The sequence below is a fragment of the Elephas maximus genome, chromosome 1 (assembly GCF_024166365.1).
Source record: "Elephas maximus indicus isolate mEleMax1 chromosome 1, mEleMax1 primary haplotype, whole genome shotgun sequence".
In the NCBI taxonomy this organism is placed as follows: domain Eukaryota; kingdom Metazoa; phylum Chordata; class Mammalia; order Proboscidea; family Elephantidae; genus Elephas; species Elephas maximus.
The window spans coordinates 174,260,037-174,283,138 of record NC_064819.1 but is presented as its reverse complement, the minus strand read 5'-3'; the positions used below and the strand labels follow the sequence as shown (position 1 = coordinate 174,283,138).

Genomic DNA, 23,102 nt, shown 5'->3' with positions numbered 1-23,102 from the left:
AATTTGTCCTCTAACAGGAAACTCACCATGTGAAGAAAGAACGAAGGTGCTCTCTTGACCCAGTTTTTCTTTATTCCTCCTGATTCTGCTTCATCTTCCCCTCCCCTCACCCCCTTCCTGAAAATTCTTCTAAGTGACTACAGTTTTCAATTTCTAATCTAGCCCTTCTTTACAGGCATTTTTTCAAAAGTATTTTTTTTTCCTTTTAAAATAATTAAATACTAAAAGCATATCAATAATTTTTACCTAATATGTAGTAATTTCCTTGGAAGATACAAAACATAATAAACAATTAGTAAACACTGTTAGTCCAACCTTGCATGTAATTCTATTTTTTCTTATTTTCTTAATGTGTAAAATTTCAGAAAAATGAAATCAGGTAAGAATTTATGTGTATACATCTTACCTTTTTAGATCATATTATAGTATAGGCCAATCATGAGACTTAATTCTAATAGCCTTCTTTATAATTCTGAGGACCCATAGGAAATAGGTGAGGTCCAGGTGTGGATGCTGAAATGTTACGCCTAAAACCATGTGTCCTATATTCCTTCTCACACATTTAGCTGCAACGCCCAACTGGCACTGCAAAGCAACTAGAGGGCCAGGATATTGTAGGGAGGATTCAGTACTGGTTGAATGGTTAGATAAAATGACTTTCAAGGTGTCTGCCAAGACTAAGACTATGTCTCTAGCTGAAGGGTTGACTGGGAATGTGAACAGGGAAAGGCAGAGGATAAGAAATTTAGGGTTCACTTTTGGCATTAGATTCATCCTTCTCCCTGCAAGAATCTGACCCATTCTCTCTCAACATCTTTGTGACCTCACTTCTGCTCTACCTGCCCCCTATGCTTAAGCCAGGCTGGATGCCTTATTCGGATGTGGTATTGGCAGAGGTCAGCATATTTGGAAAATGAGCACACAGAGATCAGCAATGGTTTTTGCTGCTGAGAAGGTATAGGGCCAAGGAGATTCCTGAGCTGCCTCGGCTCTGGTGATTAATGCCCTTATTCCTTGATGCTAATCACCACTGTTAGGATCCAAACCCCATCAGCCTTGACTCTTTGCCAAATAGTAGAGATAAAAGCTATTCATCTTTTAATATTTACTGAGAGTATACCAAGCACAGGATATAAACCAGAAGCAGTTCCAAACCAGTGGTTTCATTTGGAATACTTGAAACCAAATAAAGCAAAATACAAAGAGAAGAGAAATGTCTCTTAACAACTCCTCAAGAGATACTGTTCAGTACAGTTATAAGTCTGAAGATATATAAACTAATACGATATAATCAAGATTAATAGACAGTTGAAAGCCAAACATATCTAGTGGACTCCATCCCTTGAGTCCTAAAAACCGAAGAAGAAAGCTAATGAACAAAAAGTTGATGGTGAACAATGTGGACCCCCATGCATATGCATCAACTCATATATTTTTCTGCCCAGACGTTTTGCAAACACACCTGGCTACCTGTCATTATATTTAAGACGCAAATAACAAACTGCTCTTGAAAACAGTTACTTGTGAATACAGTTATTGGTTGAGGAAACAATTTTCTGCAGGTGTAAAAATTACATTTCTCAATACGGAAAATTCAGGTATAGTCAGTTTACTCATTAAGCCTTTAGAATTCAGTTTTGGCTCGCCTCCTCTGAACAGGAGGATTCTTTCGTTTTTTGGTCCACAGAAGTTTAACCCTAAAGCAAGTGGTTCTTAAACTTTTTGGTTTCAGGGCCCCTTTATACTCCTAAAATTTACTGAGGAACCCAAAAAGCTTTTGTTTGTGTGGGTTATCTCTCCAAATATTTAAAAAAAAAAAATTTTTTTTAATATTTACCATATTAGAAATTAAATCAGAAAATTTAAAAATATTTACTAATTCATTTTAAGTAACAATGATAACCCCATTACATCAAACTTGTTAAATTAACATAAACATTTTAATGTATTTTATTTTCTAAAACAAAAATAATTTAGTAAGAATAGTGGCATTTTGTCACATTTTTGTAAATCTCTAGATTCTCGTATCTGCTTCTACATTCAATCTATTGTGGGTATGTTGTTTTTGTTGAAGTATATAAGAAAATCTGGTCTCTCGCTGATATAGCTGAAAACAACAACAAAAAAAGTATTTTAATAGTCTTATCGATAATTCTGCATATTCTGCTTTGATGCTACATGAAAACTTGACAACTTCCTTCCAAAGAGTACATTATGGAAAGTAGAAAAAAAGTAAATTTACTGTGGAGAAACCTGACAAATACTGCCTCAGCCACGTGATCAAGGTTAACATTAACGGTGATAAGTCATGATTGAGAATAGCATTTTATCTCTGTGATCTTCCTCCCCAAAACCCATAATCTCAGCCTAGTCATGAGAAAAACATCAGACCTCACAACTGAGGGACATTCTACAAAATACCTGACCAGTTTTAATCCTTGAAACTATCAAGGTCAACAAAACAAGGAACGTCTAAGAAACTGTCATAGCCAAGAGTAGCCTAAGGAGACATGACTAAATGTTAGGTGGTATCCTAGATAGGCTTCTGGAACAGAAAAAGAACATTAGGTGAAAACTAAGGAAATCTGAATCAAATACAGACTTTAGTTAGTAATAATGTATCAATATTGGTTCATTAATTGTATCAAATCTGCCATACTAATGTGTTACTAATAGAGGAAATTTGATGTGAAGCATATGGAAACTCTTTGTACTATTTTCTCAATTTTTCTGTAAATCTAAAACTGTTTTAAAAAATAAAGTCTACTTTAAAAAAAATTTTTTTAACTCGACAAGAGTAGTTTTTAAATGTTAATGACAATGTGGACTCTAAATCCCTATCAGTGTACTTTCTGAATTGTTACAATAAAATCCACTGGTCTTTCTTGCACTTATTATTTTTTTTAATTGTGCTTTAAGTGATAGTTTACAAATCAAGTCAGTCTCTCATACAAAAATTTATATATACCTTGCTATATCCTCCTAGTTGCTCTCCCCCTAATGAGACAGCACAATCCTTCTCTCCACCCTGTATTCCCATGTCAATTCAACCAGCTTCTGGTCCCCTCTGCCTTCTCATCTCCCCTCTAGACAGGAGCTGCCTACATAGTCTCCTGTGTCTACTTAAGCCAAGAAGCTCACTCCTCACCAGTATCATATTCTTATAGTCCAGTCCAATCCCTGTCTGAAGAGTTGGCTTTGGGAATGGTTCCAGTCTTGGGCTAACAGACGGTCTGGGGACCATGACCTCCAGCGTCCTTCTAGTCTCAGTCAGACCATTAAGTCTAGTCTTTTCATGAGAATTTGGGGTCTGCATCCCACTGTTCTCCTGCTCCATCAGGGATTCTCTGTTGTGTTCCCTGTCAGGTAAGTCATCGGATGTAGCTAGGCACAACTTAGTTCGTCTGGTCTCAGGCTGATGTGGCCTCTGATTTATGTGGCCCTTTCTGTCTCTTGGGCTCATAATTACCTTGTGTCTTTAGTGCTCTTCATTCTCCTTTGCTCCAGGTGGGTTGAGACCAATTGATACATCTTAGACGGCCGTTTGGTAGCACTTAACACCCCAGATGCCACTCACCAAAGTAGGATGCAGAATGTTTTCTTAATAGATTTTATTCTGCCAGTTGACTTAGATGTCCCCTGAAACGATGGTCCCCAAACCCCCACCTCTGCTATGCTGGCCTTTGAAGCATTCGGTTTATTGAGGAAACTTCTTTGGTTTTCACTTAATCCAGTTGTGCTGACCTCTCCTGCATTGTGTATTGTCTTTCGCTTCACCTAAAAAAGTTCTTGTTTACTGTCTAATTAGTGAATACCCCTCCTCTCCCTCCCTACTCTTGTAACCATCAAAGAATATCTTCCTGTCTGTTTAAACTATTTCTTGAGTTCTTCTAATAGTGATCTCATACAATATTTGTCCTTTTGCAACTGATTAATTTCACTCCTTTCTTGCACTTTAAATGGATCTTTTGCCATGTATGATTTTGTAAGAGCATGCATTGGTTATTGAAAAATATTGGTTCAATGAGTTAGGCAGACCTTCTAAATGTTGACACATTTAATTATATAATATTAAAACATTGCATTTGTTAATATCACCGTTGATCTCATCAGAAAAACAAATACTGAGAAACTGTCAAGCTCATGGTACTGGAAACTAGTTTTCCAAAATTCTAATTTTCACTTGTATGCTCAAATTTTGTGACTGGCAACAAACACTGTCAGCTGTTTTCCTTGAAATGATAGTCTTACTGTGTTCATTTTTGAGAAAATGCCTGCCAAGTCTGAATAACCATAATCTGCTGGTCACTTGTTCTTTCAAGGTAAAATGGTGCTCCAAGAAAAAGGTAGCTAGTACAGCTTGCAACTCAAACAATTGCACAAGTGTTTTTCTTCAAAACAACCACTGTATTTTGTATACAGTAGAAGTGCTTTCTGTGTTGTCATGGATTGAATTATGTCCCCCAAAAAATGTGTGTATCAACTTGGTTAGGCCATATGTGGTTGTCCTCCATTTTGTGATTATAATTTTATGTTGGGAAGATTAGGGTGGGATTGTAACACCACCCTCACTCAGGTCACCTCCCTGATCCAAGGTAAAGGGAGTTTCCCTGGAGTGTGGCCTGCACCACCTTTTATCTCTCAAGAGATAATAGAAAAGGGAAGAAAGAAGAGAGTTGGGGGTCTCATACCACCAAGAAAGCAGCACCAGGAGCAGAACACGTCCTTTGGACACGGGGTCCCTGCGCCTGAGAAGATCCTCGACCATGCGAAGACTGAGGACAAGGACCTTCTTCCAGATCCAACAGAGAAAGAAAGCCTTCCCTTGGAGCTGATGCCTTGAATTCGGACTTCTAGCCTACTTTACTGTGAGGAAATAAATTTCTCTCTGTTAAAGCTATCCACTTGCGATATTTCTGTTATGGCCGCACCAGATAACTAAGACATGTGTACCTTGCATTTCATCACAAGGAATATAAAAGAGAAGTGTTCTCAAGGGTCAAGATTTAACAAAATTCATAATTTTTACTGCTTCATCAAGGACATTCTTAAGTGGAAAAGGATTTTTTTTTTTTTGGTAAATGTTTATTGTTAGTGTGTGGCAGTGAAAAAAAAAATACACTTGGTGCCACAACTTTGATTCATGCAAAGACACCAGCAGTCTTACCCACCATTGCTTTTGCACCATTACTTCAAAACTCACCGCAGTTATTGGATACCAAGGGTGGAGGTAGAGGGACAGGGGAGTTTTTGCTTAGGGTGCATTGAATATACATTAATGGTGGTAGAATAATTTGGAAAGTATAGTGAAAATGGTTACACAACTTCAAGAATGTAATCAATGTCAATGAATTATACATGTAGAAATTGTTGAGCTGTATATGTTTTGTTGTATATATTTTCACCAAAAATTTTTTAAAGGGAAAAAAAAAAAAACATAACTCACCACAGTGAAGAAGGCAAAAAAAAGTTCTAATATTATTATACAGAGTTTTGACTTTAAGGACACCTGAAAGAATCTCAGGGACCCCTAGAACTCTGCAAATCATTCTTTGAGAACCACTGACTGATGTAACCATATTTCTGACTTCCCTACTACCCTCCGGTTGAGCCAGGTAACTGTGCCAAAGTAAAGAAAGGAAAAACGAAAGCTTGTGTCGTAGCCACAGAGATGAGCCTGTCTCATTTTCCTTTACCACAGCTCTGATATGAAGAGAATGACAGGGAGCACCAGCCATCCAAACTTGCTCTTCTTTACCCTTCCTGCAGTTCTCTAAGACAGTGCTTCCCAGCCTTTTTCCCATCATGGCAGGGAGACATACCGACAATATTTTTAATAAAGGGTACAAGGATGAGACTGCCTAAGCCTTGAGGTCCCTAGCCTAAAGATGCAGGCCCTATACAACTTTCAGGAGGACAGAGGGGTCTTTATCAGCCCCCATTCCCAGTTGGGTGTGCCAAGGCACACAAATTGGGCAGTTCTATCCTAAGGTTCTCAGCATGGAGTGGGGCTCTCAGGACTGGAAGGTGTCTGTTTCCCAGCCAACCTCACGCTCCATAAAAGGCTCAAAAAAACCAAGCCAAACTCATTGCTATCAAGTCAATTCTGACTCATAGCAACCTTATAGGACAGAGTAGAACTGCCCCACAGGGCTTCCAAGGACCAGCTAAGAGATATGAACAGCTGACCTTTTGATTAACAGCCGAGTGTTTAACCACTGGGCCACTCATATGTGGGAATTCACAAAGTATCTGATTGCAGTTCATGGTCAATATAGAGTTTTATTAAAAATTTGAAAGAGAACTTGTTCAGGGCATTTTCACATATAGTGTACTGATTAAGAGTGCAGAATCTGACTACCAGACTACCAAGGAGTTCATGTCCTGGCTGTGCCATTTACTAACTGTGTAACCTTGGGAAAGTAACAAAACATCTCTGTGCCTTAATTTCCTCAATTACAAAATAGGGATAATAATAGTGCCTACTGATTATAAGTATTAAATGAGTTAATACATATAAACCGCTTAGAATGATGCCTGATACATGGTAATGTTATCTTACATAGGTGTTATAAAAAAAAAACAAAAACCAAACCCAGTGCTGTTGAGTCGATTCCGACTCAGCGACCCTATCGGACAGAGTAGAACTGCCCCATAGAGTTTCCAAGGAGCGCCTGGCGGATTCGAACTGCCTACCCTTTGGTTAGCAGCCGTAGCACTTAACCACTACGCCACCAGGGTTTCCATAGGTGCTATAAAAAACCCCAAACCCACTGCCGTGGAGTCAATTCCAACTCAATAAAAAAATCTCCTAATTGGGCTCCTTCTCTGAGCATGACAGTGTCAAATTACACATTTGCAAATACACAGAATCCTGGAGATACCAAGAGGCTAGATGTTAACCTGCAGGATTCCTGATCTGAGGAAATGTGCTGGCGGGGGGGGGGGGGGGGGGGGGCGGGTGGAGTGAGAAAGGGGGACCGAGAGGATGTTTGCAAAGAGGGGACTGTCCCAAATTTTTTTTAGTTTTACTTATGGCATACATCAATGGCTTCCAAGTAAAACCTCTGTTACCTTACAAGGATACTAATAGATTTCTCTCTAATGTATTTGTAACTTATTGTATTTATAAATTATTTTTTTCTTAGAAGGTGCCACGGCCCCAAAATAATAGTCATAGACTCTCAACCCATCCACTCCTTGCCAAAGGTGCTCCCTGGTGGTATCAGGATGGTGGCTCGGTGAGTCTCAGGCCTTGAGAGCCTACCAGAATACCAGGACAGGCAATCCACAGCTGGGACTGTTCCAATCACACTGTGGACCTTTACCTTGAGCCACATGTGTTTTTCCTTTACTGAACAATTTTTGGCCACTATTTAACCTTGCTTGTAAGATCATTATAACTAATTAAGAGTTTTGGATTGTATCTGAAGCTGAATGACTTCAAGGGTCCTCTTCACTAAGTATTCAATATCCAATTGCTACAGTTTTATAAGGTTGCAAAGAAGGGCAAAATCATCATAACAAGATGAACTGACCATTTAAAAATTCAGTATTCCTTCAAACATCCGTTACAGCTAACCCGACCTGTCATGTCAATATCCTTTGTCAGTCACTGAGTGGTTGTCTGACGTCTGTCGTAAGCATTTCACAATTAGAACATAGATAAAAGGTAAACCCATACACTGAAAAATGGAGATCTGGCCAACTTGAAGAAGTCAACAAGGATAATGACACTAGAACTTCAGAAGAAAATAATTTAAATATTAATGGAATGAGAGAGGAATTTGGAAAAACTGATGAATTCCTTCTATATCTTTATAAAAATTATTTTCGATGTGACTAAACAACCATACAGTGAAGGATGTCATATTACCTTAAAATTTTGTCAAGAAGGTTATACCAAAAAACAAATAGTTAATTTGTTCAATGTTTATTTTAAGAGTTCAGTTCATAGTTTCTTTTATAGTCTGTATTTTGTTGACCAAAAAAACCCACTGCTGTCAAGTCAATTCCGACTCAGAGCGACCCTATAGGACAGAGTAGAACTGCCCCATATGGTTTCCAAGGAGTGCCTGGCGGATTTGAACTGCCGACCTCTTGGTTAGCAGTCGTAGCACTTAACCACTACGCCACCAGGGTTTCCTGTATTTTGTTAAACAAGAAAAAATCACTTATTTTTATGAATGTTATTTTCATTTCCAACCTTCTTCCCTACTACCCCCATACTACAAAGATTTTGGTTCCTAATAAGTGGCCTTTTCCCAGTACTAAGATTCCTCAAATAATGAGCATATATAAAATATAGATAAATACTCTGAATCTGCTCCAAGAGAAAATCTTTTCTTTACTATCGCCAGATTCAACAGGTCTGTCCTTTCTTTTTCCCCCCTAGTTCCCATCTGTGTAATAACAGTTGCAGATTAAACTTAAAACTTACACATTTGCACTGGTTAAACCCGTTGCCATTGAGTCAATTCTGACTCATAGCGACCCTATAGAACAGAGTAGAACTGCCCCATACGGTTTCCAAGGAGCGCCTGGTGGACTCAAACTGCCGACCTTTTGGTTAGCAGACGTAGCTCTTAACCACTACACTACCAGGGTTTCCTTGCACTGGTTAAAAAAAAAAAATAGCATTGGTTAGAAGTAATTAAATCACTAGCTTTTAAGAAAATGACTTATAAAATGGCAGGCAGGTATAAAGATTTTCTCTTCTCTTTTACTGAAAACAATTCTTCTTTAGTTACCTAAAAGTTGAGATAAATTAGAGACCAGCTAGAATGATAATTTACACATGTAAATCAAGGAACTATGCTTAAAGTTATGTGTCTTTTATAAGACAGAATTCATATCTACAAAGAATCTGCAATCAAGGTCTTTCTCACTTATACGAATGTGGATGTATATACATTTTTTTCTCTACTGGATATATTATTTATTATGTAATATAGATATCACAGTTAAATGAAATTCACTTTCTTTGACCCTGGTTCCAACAGCTCAGATATTGTGGCAATAACAAATAGGCTGTGAAAGTGAGGACCAGAAAGTTACTACTTCCTTGGATCATGGTAATATCACTTCATCTTCCTTTTCCCATATAATAAGCGCACCTCATACCTTTTTTAAAAAATCCTATATATTTGACTTTCACAAAATATCCCTAAAATTGATTTTATTTTTGCGTTCAGCAATAGTTGACAGTCCTCTGTTTCTAATTTTGTTTTAGGGCCCCTCTAAGTGCAAATTCTGGGCCCAATGTCTATAAAAAGCATGAGGAATATACAGATGAGTATTTCCCTTAATGAGACTTTTAAATCAGTTCTGACTCTGTGGATAGTATTTTAAAATCTGCAGCAGGCAGAGAGGAGAAGGAAGTATTTTAACATGTGAAAAGGCCAACGAGTCTGGACGTGCCTGGATACTTACTCTCTCACACAGCTCTTCAAATGTGCAGTCGGCAACGGTTCCACAAGCTTTATTCAGCCGCAGCTCTCTGCCTTGCACTTTTAGAATCCTTGGTCTAGTTACTATGGGAACATGAACAAAGACTCAATCTTGTCTGGATAATTACTATAAAATTCATCTCTTACAGATAGGAAATGCATAGCTTGATGAATAATAGCACATGATTCAACACATAAATTAGACAAAATGCTGATACAATGACTGCCACTTGAGTGTGGCATCAACCCATATACAGCAATGGAACTTATTAATTGGTCAGTGGAGATTGGGCATTGTGTTCTAAATGTATTCTCTTTCAAGAGAAATTAACTTACGTACAATCATTTTGTTTCTGAGCCAGCTCATCAAACAACTTATCCATGACAGCCTCCACATCAGCTTCACTTGTGCTACAGTGAAAAGAATAATAGAATATGAAATTAATAACACTTGAAGCCAACATCAAACAGCTGCCTGAGCCTGCTTAGCTTTTTGCCCATAAAAAAAAGAGAACAGGATGTTATGCTCTAAATACAAACATTAGATTTAGAATACACTTAAAAGCAGAGAATATTAACTCTCAGGTAGATGATTCTGCCTTATTTGCATACACTGAAAGACTTCTGTGCTTCTAGCTGTTTCCAGTAATGAGACGATACAGGCAGAGTAAATCCATTAATACTATGTGTACACAATGAGAAGAAAGGCTCTGGCTCTCTCTTGCATGCAAAACAAGAGCAAATAGACAAGGCAGTCAAGCATCCAGCAAAGTATCCTTTGAAATCTCTACTGAGAGGGTACATGTGAAATTAAATAGTGAAGCTGCTTTAAAAAAAAAAATCAAGTCAAGTCACTGACTGGGAGGATCAAACATTCAGAATTAAAATATAAGCTTCAAAATACCAACTTGATCTGCATATCAATAACTTTATCAGACTTCTAGTATAAGGACAATTGTAGACCACACAGTTTCTCTCAAAAGTGTCCTTGTTGGGGATTCGAGAAAACTCTCTCCTTCTGTGATGCCCATTATCACGGCCATTATGAAGTTAGTCTCATCACAGAATCCTTTGTATTCTAATTAGAAATCACCATATGGTTTAGGGAACCCACATACATAAATGTGATGATGCTGTGGCCTTTTTCCTCTCACATTTTTTTTTTAAAAGAGGGGGTTGATAAATTAACACAGTCAATAAAGTAAAATAACTGGCAGAAGAAATACATGCTGTTAAACAAGAAATTTCAAGTGAAAATGTAAGTTTAACTCTACATCCAAACTTATACAGGATGACCTGCCAATATGCTTAATTTTGACACATGGATCATTCTTGTCTAGGTGTGGAAGCAATTAAATTCTGGACATTCATCTTAATAAACCCTTATTGAAAATTAATATGGCAGATTATTTTTCTTTACATTAAGCTTAAACTGAACCAAAATTAATTTCTCCCTTGAGATAATTAGCAGGTGGCAGATATTTAACACATGAGCACCTAATTCTTCAAATGTTCTAGAATAAATGCCTTTAAAATGCAACAAAGCACATAGTCATTATGAAGAATTTGGAATTTTCATATTCCAACTCCACACGACACCTCAAAGGATCTTAAAAACATCATTTGCAATGTAACTTTACATGGAAAATGCTATTTGATTTACATAAAACCTCATATGATATTTGAATTAAGAGCAGCATTAAAGTAATGATAATACAGAAAAATTGATTAAGACCTAAGTGGTTAAGACAAAAGACCCTTCTGCCAAAAAAAAAAAAAAAAATTAAAGGTATAAAGAATATAAAGAAGTCACACAGTCAGGAAAAATATCAATGACCATGCCAAGCCAATGTATGTTTAGATGGCTTTGCCAACATCATTCCTGAGAATTCATTTCAAAACATCTCTACCTGGGAGTGGCAGCTTACACAAGCACAACCACTGGAGAAGTGAGCTGCTTTTTAAAGGATATAGAAAGGAGAGGGCAAGGCCAGACCCCAGGATATCTGCTGGCTTTGGAAAGCAAACGGTTCCTCAGGATCGGCATGTTACGCAATACCAAGGAAGAACTGAATTCTGAAATATAACCAACACAGAAGACAATTGCCTGAAGCATATTTGAGGAATAAACAATTGCTTACAAGCTCCTCAATGGTAATTGCTTGTTTTTTCTCTATACTACTTTAGATAAAGTTTTACAGAACAAACTAGCTTCTCATTAAACAATTAATACATATATTGTTTTGTGACATTGGTTAACAGCCCCACGACATGTCAACACTCTCCCTTCTCGACCTTGGGTTCCCTATTACCAGCTTTCCTGTCCGCTCCTGCCTTCTAGTCCTTGGCCCTGGGCCAGTGTGCCCTTTAGGCTCGTTTTGTTTTATGGGCCTGTTTAATCTTTGGCTAAAGGGTGAACCTCAGGAGGACTTCGTTACTCAGCTAAAAGGGTGTCGAGGGGCCATACTTTCCAGGTTTCTCCAGTCTCTATTGGGCCAGTAAGTCTGGTCTTTTCTTGTTAGAATTTTGTTCTGCATTTTTCTCTAGCTCTGTCCAGGACCCTGTATTGTTTTGTTTTGTTTTTCTTCACATTTTTTTAAAAATTGTACTTCAGATGAAGGTTTACAGAACAAAGTAATTCCTCATTAAACAGTTAGTACATATATTGTTCTATGACATTGGTTAACATCCCCACAACATGTCAACACTCTCCCTTCTCAACCTTAGGTTCCCTATTACCAGCTTTCCTGTCCCCTCCTGCCTTCTAGTCCTTGCCCCTGGGCTGGTGTGTCCCTTTAGTCTCATTTTATTTTATGGGCCTGTCCAATCTTTGGCTGAAGGGCGAACCTCAGGATTGACTCCATTACTGAGCTGAAAGGGTGTCCAGGGAACAGACTCTCAGGGTTTGTCCAGCCTCTGTCAGGCCAGCAAGTCTGGTCTTTCTTTTTGAGTTAGAATTTTGTTCTATATTTTTCTCCAGCTCTGTCTGGAACCTTCTATTGTGATTCCTGTCAGAGCAGTCAGTGGTGGTAGCTGGGCACCATTTAGTTATACTATACTCCGTCTGGTAGAGGCCATGGTAGATGTGGTCCATTAGTCCTTTGGACTAATCTTTCCCTTGTGTCTTTAGTTTTCTTCATTCTCCCTTGCTCCCAAAGGGGTAAGACCAGTGGAGTATCTCAGATGGCTGCTCACAGGCTTATTAAGACCCCAGACGCTACTCACGGAGTAGAATGTATAACATTTTCTTTATGAACTATGTTATGCCAATTTAGCTAGGTGTTCCCTGAGACCATGGCCCCCATAGCCCACAGCCCAGTAATTCAGTCCCTCAAGGAGCTTCCATCACCTTTCCTTGGATAAGTTGTGCTAGCTTCTCCATTGTGTACTGTCTTCCCTTCGCCAAAGTTACCACTTTTCTATTGCCTATTTACTGCTTTTCCATCCTCACATCTCCCCTCCCTCTTAACCATCAAAGATTGTTTCTTTTTGTGTGTAAACCATCATGAGTTTTTATAGTAGTGGCCTCATACAATATTTGTCTTTTTGTGATTGACTTATTTTACTCAGCATAATGCCCCCCAGATTCATCCATGTTATGAGACGCTTTACATACAGATTTATCATTGTTCTTTATCATTGCGTAGTACCCCACTGTGTGTATGTACCATAGTTCATTTATCCATTTATCTGCTGATGAGCACATACATTGCTTCCATCTTTTTGCTATTGTGAACAATGTTGCAATGAACATGGGTGTGCAAATGTCTATTCATGTGACGGCTCTTATTCCTCTAGGATACATTCCTAGGAATGGGGCTGCTGGATCATATGGTATTTCTATTTCTAGCTTTCTAAGGAAGCGCCATATCATTTTCCAAAACGGTTGTATCATTTTGTGTTCCCACCAGCAGCGCATAAGAGTTCCAATCTCCCTGCAGCCTCTTCGACACTTCTCATTTTCTGTTTTATTGATTCTTGACAGTAATATCAGGGTGAGATGGTATCTCCCTATGGTTTTGATTTACATTTCTCTTGTGGCTAGTGATCTTGAGCATTTCCTCATGTATCTGTTAGTGGCTTGAATATCTTCTTTGGTGAAGTGTCTATTCATTTCCTCTGCACATTTTTTAACTGGATTGTCTTTTTGTAGTAGACACGCTGGATTTTCCTGTAGATTTTAGAGATTAGACCTTTGTTGGATTTGTCATAGCCAAATATTTTTTCCCAGTCTGTGGGTTCTCTTTTTACTCTTTTGGTGAAGACCTTTGATGAGCATAAGTGTTTAATTTTTAGGAGATCCCAGTTATCTAGCTAATCTTCTGGAGTTTGTGTGTTGTTAGTTATGGTTTATATCCTGTTAATGCCATGTATTAGGACCTCTAGTATTGACCTGATTCTTTCTTCTATGACCTTTATAGTTTTTGGTTTTATATTTAGGCCTTTAATCCATTTTGAGTTAGTTTTTGTGTATGGTGTAAGGTATGGGTCCTGTTTCATTTTTCTGCGGATGGACATCCAGTTTTGCCATTTGTTAAAAGGATTGTCTTTTCCCAATTTGATGGAATTTGGGCCCTTGTTGATGATCAGGTGACCATAGGTAGATGGATTTATATCTGGGTGCTCAATTCTGTTCCATTGGTCAATGTATCTGTTGTTGTACCAGTAACAGGCTGTTCTGACTACCATAGCTGTATGGTAGGTTCTGAGGTCAGGTAGTGCGAGTCCTCCTACTTTATTCTTCTTCTTCAATAGTGCTTTACTTATCTGGAGCTCTTCCCTTTTGATATAAATTTAATGATTAGTTTTTACTTCTCTTTAAAGAATCCTGTTGGTACTTGGATCAAGAGTGCATTGTAATCGTAGATTGCCTTGGGTAGAATTGTCATTTTCACAATGTTGAATCTACCTATCCATGAGCATGGTATGTTTTTTGGTTTCTTGCAGTAGCATTTATAGTTATTTTTGTATATCTTTTACATCCCTAGTTCAATTTATTCCTAAGTATTTTATTTTGAGGGGGGGGCTATTATAAATGGGTGATAGTGATTTCTTCTATACACTACACTCTGGTATACTATATTAGAAAAATGTTGCCTGACTAAAGCTTAGTCAGGTCACATCTTCCTTTGAAATTATTATATGTGATTTCACATATAAAGAAATCATATGTGAAATTATAAAACTATTTTTATTATAATATTATCTAATAACAATGCTATAATATGATCACAAAAAGCTTACTTAGAAGTTACAAAATACATAATAATAATTTTAATGGTGTTAAAATGGCCTAATAATAAATATTCATAAAAGCAGTTTTATGTAACTTACAAGTGAACAGACTGCGACCCATCTTTAAACCAACTTGCACCTGATCTCAGGGAGTAAGTTCCACTGCTCTCCTAGGGGACAGGAACCTCATCTTCATATTCTGTCTTAAAAGCATGAGGGGGCAGTGTATGTTTGTTTTTTGAGTTTTTTTTTTTTTTTAAGATGTATGTATATTGATATAAAATAAATCAGGATGCCATGAAAGAAATCTTTACCAGAAAGGAATATACTCATAACCCCTTACAAAATGACTTGTAAGAAAACATTAATTGAACCAATAGAGACTATAGGAACCCCCGAGACTATCGCCCTAAGCTATCCTTTGAACTTGGAACTGAAGTGACTCCTGATGGTTACCTTTCATCCAAATAATAGTTTGGCTTATAAATTAAACAATATCATCTGTGAATATAGGACTGCTTTAAATAATCAACTATATGAGATCAAATGCTCAACATTTACCCTGAAACAGAAATGAGAAGCTAAGGAGGGGCAAGGAAGCTACATTAATGGAGACAGAACAAAAAGAACAGAAATAATGAGAATGTTGACACATTCTGATAAAGGTAACCAATGTCATGGAACAAGTTGTATAAAAATTGTTAATGGGAACCTAATTTGCTATGTAAACTTTCAACTAAAACACAATAATATTTTTTTAAAAATTAGTCTTCTCACTACCTACAGACTGGGAAAAAGTTTTTAGCTATGACATTTCCGATCAGTGCCTGATCTCTAAAATCTACATGATTCTGCTAAAACTCAACTGCAAAAAGACAAATAATCCAATTAAAAAATGGGAAAAGGATATGAACAGACACTTCACTAAAGAAGACATTCAGGCTGCTAACAGATACATGAGGAAATGCTCACAATCATTAGCCACTAAAGAAATGCAAATCAAAACTATAATGAGATTCCATCTCACTCCAACAAGGCTGGCATTAACCCAAAAAAACACATAATAATAAATGTTGGAGAGGTTGTGAAGAGACTGGAACATTTATATACTGCTGGTGGGAATGTAAAATGGTACAACTACTTTGGAAATCGATTTGGCGCTTCCTTAAAAAGCTAGAAATAGAACTGCCATACAAGCCAGCAATCCCACTTCTTGGAATATATCCTAGAGAAATAAGAGCCTTTACATGAACAGGTATACGCACAGTCATGTTTATTGCAGCACTGTTTACAATAGGAAAAAGTTGGAAGCAACCAATGTGCCCATCAATGGATGAATGGATAAATAAATTATGGTATATTCACACAATGGACTACTATGCGTCAATGAAGAACAATGATGAATCCATGAAACATTTCATAACATGGAAAAATCTGGAAGACATTATGCTGAGTGAATATTGTATAAGACCACTATTACAAGAACTCGAGAAATAGTTTAAACAGAGAAGAAAATAATCTTTGATGGTTACAAGACGGGGGAGGGAGGGAGGGAGAGAGAGGGGTATTCACTAATTAGATAGTAGATAAGTTTTATTTTCGGTGAAGGGAAAGACAATACACAATACAGGAGAGGTCAACACAACTGGGCTAAACCAAAAGCAAAGAAGTTTCCTGGATAAACTGAACGCTTCAAAGGCCAGCATAGCAGGGGCGAGGGTTTGAGGACCATGGTTTCAGGGGACATCTAAGTTAACTGGCATAATAAAATCTACTAAGAAAACATTCTGCATCCCACTTTGGAGAGTGGCGTCTGTGGTCTGAAAAGCTAGCAAGCAGCCATCTAAGATGCATCAGTTGGTCTCAACCCACCTGGAGCAAGGAAGAATGAAGAACACCAAAGACACAAGGTAATTATGAGCCTAAGAGACAGAAAGGACCACATAAACCAGAGACTACATCAGCCTGAGACCAGAAGAACTAGATGGTGCCCAGCCACAACTGATGACTGCCCTGACAGGGAACACAACAGAGAACCCCTGAGAGAGCAGGAGAGCAGTGGGATGCAGGCCCCAAATTCTCGTAAAAAGTCCAGACTTAATGGTCAGACTGGGACTAGAAGGACCCCGGAGGCCATGGTCCCCAGACCTTCTGTTAGCCTAAGACTGGAACCATTACCAAAGCCAACTCTTCAGACAGGGATTGGACTGGAATATGGGATGGAAAATGATACTGGTGAAGAACGAGCTTCTTGGATAAAGTAGACACATGAGACTATGTTGGCATCTCCTGTCTGGAGGGGAGATGAGAGGGCAGGGTGGGGTGGGGGAGGGCAGCCAGAAGCTACCTAAATGGACATGAGGAGAGAGAGTCGAGGGAAGAAATGTACTATCTCATTAGAGGGAGAGCAATTAGGAGTGTATAGCAAGGTGTATATAAATTTTTGTATGAGAGACTGACCTGATTTATAAACTTTCACTTAAAGCACAATAAAAATTAATTTTAAAAAATTAGTCTTCTCACACTCCACTCAGATTTCATATTTCTCTATTTAAGAGGATGTGTCACTTAGAGTTCATTAATTTCTTTTTAAGGATGAGAATTAGAAAAGATGAGAAATTAAAACTTGTCTGCCTATACTGGCCTAAAAGATTCAGAGTTTTATTTCTTATCCAGATTCATATCCAGTTTACACATTTTTGAGTATGTCTTTTAATTCTAGTGAAAATTTTAGATGATTCTGAACTATTTCAATGTGTCACACTGGGAATAACAATACAATCATTTGTTAAACAACTATGATGTAGCAAGTAATTTATGTACATCACACCCACCTCACTATATTACATGCATTATTATCCCATTTTTAAAAAGAGGAAACTGAGATTTAGAGAGTTAAGTCACTTATCTAAGATCTGAAACATAAAATTTTCTGTATAATATAAAGTATGGTAAACAGGACACATCAAACTGAGAAACACAGTGGTAAAATTTATGGTTATGATTAAGATCCTCAATGTATAGTACTCTAAGTTCCTACAAATAAAAAACGTGAACATTTCAATAAAAAAGAAAAACAGCAAAATACCTGAACAGGCATTTCATAAAAAGCTGAGTGAGCAAGAAGCATATGTAAAATCATTCATTCTCACTAGTAATAACAAATACAATGTAAAATCATGAGAATGCCATTCTTGTATCCAAACCAGCAGAGATAAGGAAAAAAAAAAATATCCCAATCATGCCCGGGTACAGAGAACAAAGACCCTCTTTTATGCACTGTTGGGAGGGGTATAAACTGGCAGAAGATGTCAGGGCAATCAGATAATATATATAAAAGCCTTGAAAACGTGCACACCATATCATCCAGTTATTCCACTCATTAGAACTTTGCATATGAAAATAATAATGGTTAACTACTACAAAGATGTTCATTGTGACACTACTTTTAACATTGAAAAAGAATCTAAATATGCAATGATGGAGAATTTAATTGAGTATACTTGGATACATACTCAACCAAATTCTCTACCATTGGATAGGAAGCCCTGGTGGCGTAGTGGTTAAGTGCTACAGCTGCTAACCAAGAGGTCAGCAGTTCAAATCCACCAGGGGCTCCTTGGAAACTCTATGGGGCAGTTCTACTCTGTCCTATAGGGTCACTATGAGTCGGAATCGACTCAACGGCACTGGATTTGTTTTTTGTTTGGTACACTTAGATACATCCATACAATGGAACATTATGCAGATTTTTAGTGTAACTTTTCCCTCTTGTCCTGGAATTGCAGGTAACACCTAAAGCTGATGGCTAGAAGTGCTAAGTACTTCCAACTTTCTAAAGAGAATCCCCAGTGAGCCACCAATAACTGGATCCAGACTCTTGTTCCCATAGTTAAATGAGCAGGAGAACCAGCCCTAACTCAATCACCACTCCTCCTCCAACATTCCTTACTCTTCACTCACCACGGTATTTTTATAAGGAGAGCACCAATGAGAGGAAAAGGAATAGGAGCCATTGTCCTTTAAGTCCAGTATTTGTTTTATGAGTCTTTTCCCTCTCCTCCCCCTGGAAAAGAAGAGGATGATTTACCCTCCTTAAAGACTAATGGCAAGTAAAATTTTGCTGGAGATAATTTAGAAAGATGTTTACCTGTGTTTTATTGACTATGCGAAGGCATTTGGCTATGTGGATCATAACAAATTATGGATAACATTGCCAAGAATGGAAATTCCAGAACACTTGTGCTCATGAGAAACCTACATGTAGATCAAGAGCAGTCGTTCAAACAGAACAAGTGCATGCTGCATGGTTTAAAATCAGGAAAGGTGTGTGTCAGGGTTGAATCCTTTCACCGTACTTATTCAATCTGTATGCTGAGCAAATAATCCGAGAAGCTGGACTATATGAAGAAGAATGGGGCATCAGGATTGGAAGAAGACTCATTAACAACCTGTGATATGCAACGACACAACCTGTTTGTTTGAAAGTGAAGAGGACTTGAAGCACTAACTGATGAATACCAAAGATTATAACCTTCAGTATGTATTACTCCTCAACACGAAGAAAACAAAAATCCTCACAACTGGACCAATAAGCAACATCATGATAAGTGGAGAAAAAGCTGTCAAGGATTTCATTTTACTTGGATTCACAATCAATGCCCATGGAAGCAGCAGCCAGGAAATCAAACAACCTTTTGTATTGGGCAAATCTGCAAAAGACCTCTTTAAGATGTTAAAAAGCAAAAATGTCACTTTGAGGACTAAAGTATGCCTGACCCAAACCATGGTAGTTTCAATCACCTCATATGCTTGTGAAAGCTGGACAATGAATAAGGAAGACAGAAGAAGAATTGATGCATTTGAATTATGATGCTGTCAAAGAATACTGAATAGACCATGTACTGCCAGAAGAACAAACAAGTCTCTCTTGGAAGAAGTACAGCCCAAATGCTTCTTAGAAGCGAGGACGGCAACACTTCAACTCACTTACTTTGGACATATTATCAGGAGTGACCAGTCCCTGAAGAACATCATGCTTGGTAAAGTAGAGGGTCAGCAAAAAAGAGAAAGACTCTCAGTGAGATGGACTAACACAGTGGCTGCAACAATGGGCTCGAACATAGTAATGATTGTGAGGATGGTACAGGACCAGGCAATGTTTTGTTCTGTTGTACACAGGGTCTCTAAGAGTAGGAATCTACTTGAGGTCACCTAACAACAACATCAAAGACAAGTGACTGGGGAGAAGAATTCTCTAAAACAATAACTTGGAAAGATTAGGGCATGCTGGAAGAAAGAGAGACTGGAATTGTTTTCCTTAGTTGGATGGGCAGGACTTTAGTAGACTGGAAAAGCAGGAAGTTAGGAGGTGTGATACTGAGCCAAGATGAAGCAAGCCAGTTTTCACCAGTGAACCCTCAAAAGGCTTCGCACTAGCTACCAGATACCTACCAGAAACTGATAGAGAACAGAGCATGAGGACAGGTACGTGCAAAGGGCCCCTATCAGCTAACACAGCACAGATCTGCCATCTCAGATTCCTGTCAGGGACTGGCAGACAGGGAACACAGGAAATCAGCTTCGTGGAGCTCCCAGTAAGAGACAGAGCACCCGGTAACCAGCGAAACACACATTCCTACCCACCATTCTCTCCCGCTGCTCAACCTCTGAGCTTCCTGGCTGGATGCAGTGGCTCGACCAGCCGGGAAGTGCAGGATCTATCCCACTTGGATTCACCCTGCCCACATTAGAGATCAGCGGACACGGAGTATAGGAAAGTAGCTTCGTGAAGTTCCCAACAGGAGACAGAGCACCCGGTAACAAGTGATATACGTTTTCCTAAGCCTCCACCCAACTTCCCCTCCCCACTTTGGCCTCCTCTGCTTTCTGCCAGCCAGTCTCTTGGCCAGGAGGCAACTGCTTTGGCCTCAGGCCCCTTGGATTTGCCCCACCAACACTGGTCAGCCTCCTGAGCTGGTGTTGGTTCTTTCCATTTCTTTTGCTTTCTTCTGTGCCTCCCACCACCTTCCCCTCCTTTCTCTGGAACACCTGGCTCTGTGTGCCATCCTTGCTTCTTCTCAAAAGGCTGTGAAGCCCTGCATGACTGGGGAACCACTCCCCCGGCCGGCGACACCATACTAGTGGGATCCCTGATTTTTTGGGTTTTTTTTTGCTTGATTCATTTCGCTTTGCTTTGTTTGTTTTTTTTTTTTCTTTTCGTGGCTGGGGAGCCCCTTCTAGCCAGGCTGCACTGGATGGCTTAGCAGCCACTCCCCCAATCTGAGCAGACAGGATCCCTGGGGGCATTTCTTTTTTTCTTTCTTTTTTCTCCTTTTTCCCTTTCTTTCTTCATTTCTCAGTTCTCATCTCTCTATACTTACCTTCATTTCCTGTCTCCTAACTACCTGTTGCTGTGTGACATCTATACCCCCTCTAGCCAGGCTATACTGAACAGCCTGGGAGCCACTTCCCCAGTCTTCGTGGCCCCACTGGTGGCATTCCTGGGGGGGAGGTCCCCCCCCTTTTTTTCTTTTCCAAATTTTTATCTATTTTTTTCCTTCTTCCATTTTTCTCTTTTTTCCTTTTCTCAATTTCTCGGTTTCTCATCTCTCCACTCCAACAGGATGCTCCCTTAGCACTTTTTTTCCCCCCTGTTTGTTTCTTTGTTTTTGGCTCCTGTTTCTTTCTCCTCCCTTTCCTCTTGCCTATACCCCTATTAGCTCCACACATCACAACCTCACCCCTCTTTCCTGCCTACCTGCGCCATGCATCACACCCTCAAGCAGCACAGACATGGCCTACTGGAACCTGCCCAGCACTGATTCCTAGCCCGCCCTGTCAGCCCTAGTACATGACACAAACAACCCATCCCAGCCCCTTCCCTTCAGTTAGACATGCCCTGCTGCACCACAGCTGTGTGACTGGCCCCACTCATTGGACAAGGAGGTGCAAAGTATCATGACTACAGACAAGCAAAAAACAAAGAATGTACAGCCCGCCTGCTCAGACATAACCAAGTAAAACAGAAAAGCAGGACAAAACAAATCTACAATCAAGAAATGAATGTCCCGAAGAAAGCAGATATCAAAACACATTAAAAAAAAAAAAAAAAAGGATAGTTCAAGTAGGATCCAAAATAAAACACCAGATAACTTACCAGTAGAAGAAAAGGTACTAGAGCTACTTGACAGGGAATTAAAATCTCTAATGTTCAGAGCAAGCCAAGAGCTGAAGCAAAAAGGAGACAAAATGAGGAAAAAATAGACAAATTTATACAAAAGGCAGACAAATTCATGGAAAATAGAGACAAAAGAATGGAAGAATTCAGGAAAATATACAGGAACAAAATGCCAAAAGAAATTCACAACTAGAAATCACACAAAAACAACAATTCGAAATCCAAAAGACAAACAACAAGATTTCAGAAGACAGTGTCACAGAAAGGGCTGAGAGGCAGATTTGATATGATGGAAGACAGGATCAGCAAATTGAAGACAAACACTTGGATACAACTCTGTTGAGGAAAAATCAGAAAAAAGAATGAAGAAAAATGAAGAAGCCCTGAGAATTACGTGGGATACAATCAAAAGCAAAAATTTGCAAGTGATCAGAGTTCCAGAAAAGGGAGAGAAAACGGAAAACACAGAGAGAATCATTGAAGGATTGCTGGCAGAAAACTTCCCTAATATCAAGAACGATGAAACGCTGATGATCCAAAAAGCTCAACGAATCCCATGTAGGATAGACCCCAAAAGAAATACACTAAGGCGTATCATAATTACACTTGCTAAAACCAAAGACAAAGAAAAAATCCTGTGAGCAGCTCAAGAAAAACAAAAGTCACATACAAAAGAGAAACAATAAGGCTGAGCTTTGATTATTCAGCAGAAACCATGCATGCAAGAAGGCAATGGGATGACATATATAAAACCTTGAAAGACTTTGGTTCACATATGATGGTGAAATTAGGGCATTTCCAGATAAACAGAAATGAAGGGAATATATAAAAACCAAACCAAATTTACCAGGATTATTAAAGGGGGCCCTTTGGTCTGAGAACAAACAACATCAGACCACAGCCTGAATCTAGGATGCAGCCAGATACCAACCTAGGAAATGAACTCTCAAGGACTACCCAAACCAAAAGAATTGCAACTAGGAACCACAGAGATTAATCTGTAAATGACAACAATGTCATAACAATAAAAGAAGGAATAAACAGTGTAGGTACAGAATTTTCTAATGGAGAGGAAGGCAAGGCGATACCCGGTACTAATAGACTCGCTCAAACTTAGGAAGATAAGGGTAAATTTCAAGGTAACCACAAACAAAGTTACCAAACCTACTCATCAAAATAAAGAAGGAAAACATAACGTCTCAATAAAAACAAAATCTACAAAAACAGAAGAAATGAAA

The 23,102-nt window shown here is 38.7% G+C and overlaps 1 protein-coding gene across 3 annotated transcripts in view; it reads right to left on the bottom strand.

The window, feature by feature from the left end:
• AFG1L (AFG1 like ATPase) overlaps positions 1-23,102 on the bottom strand; it is a 244,257-nt gene that overhangs the window by 45,092 nt on the left and 176,063 nt on the right. For all 3 annotated transcript variants that reach the window (XM_049896727.1, XM_049896561.1, XM_049896642.1), the window contains 2 exons: positions 9,790-9,860; positions 9,433-9,533 (listed from right to left, as the gene is read on the bottom strand). In XM_049896727.1, coding sequence (XP_049752684.1) covers positions 9,433-9,533; positions 9,790-9,860 — 172 coding nt within the window. The remainder of the gene's footprint in view (positions 1-9,432; positions 9,534-9,789; positions 9,861-23,102) is intronic.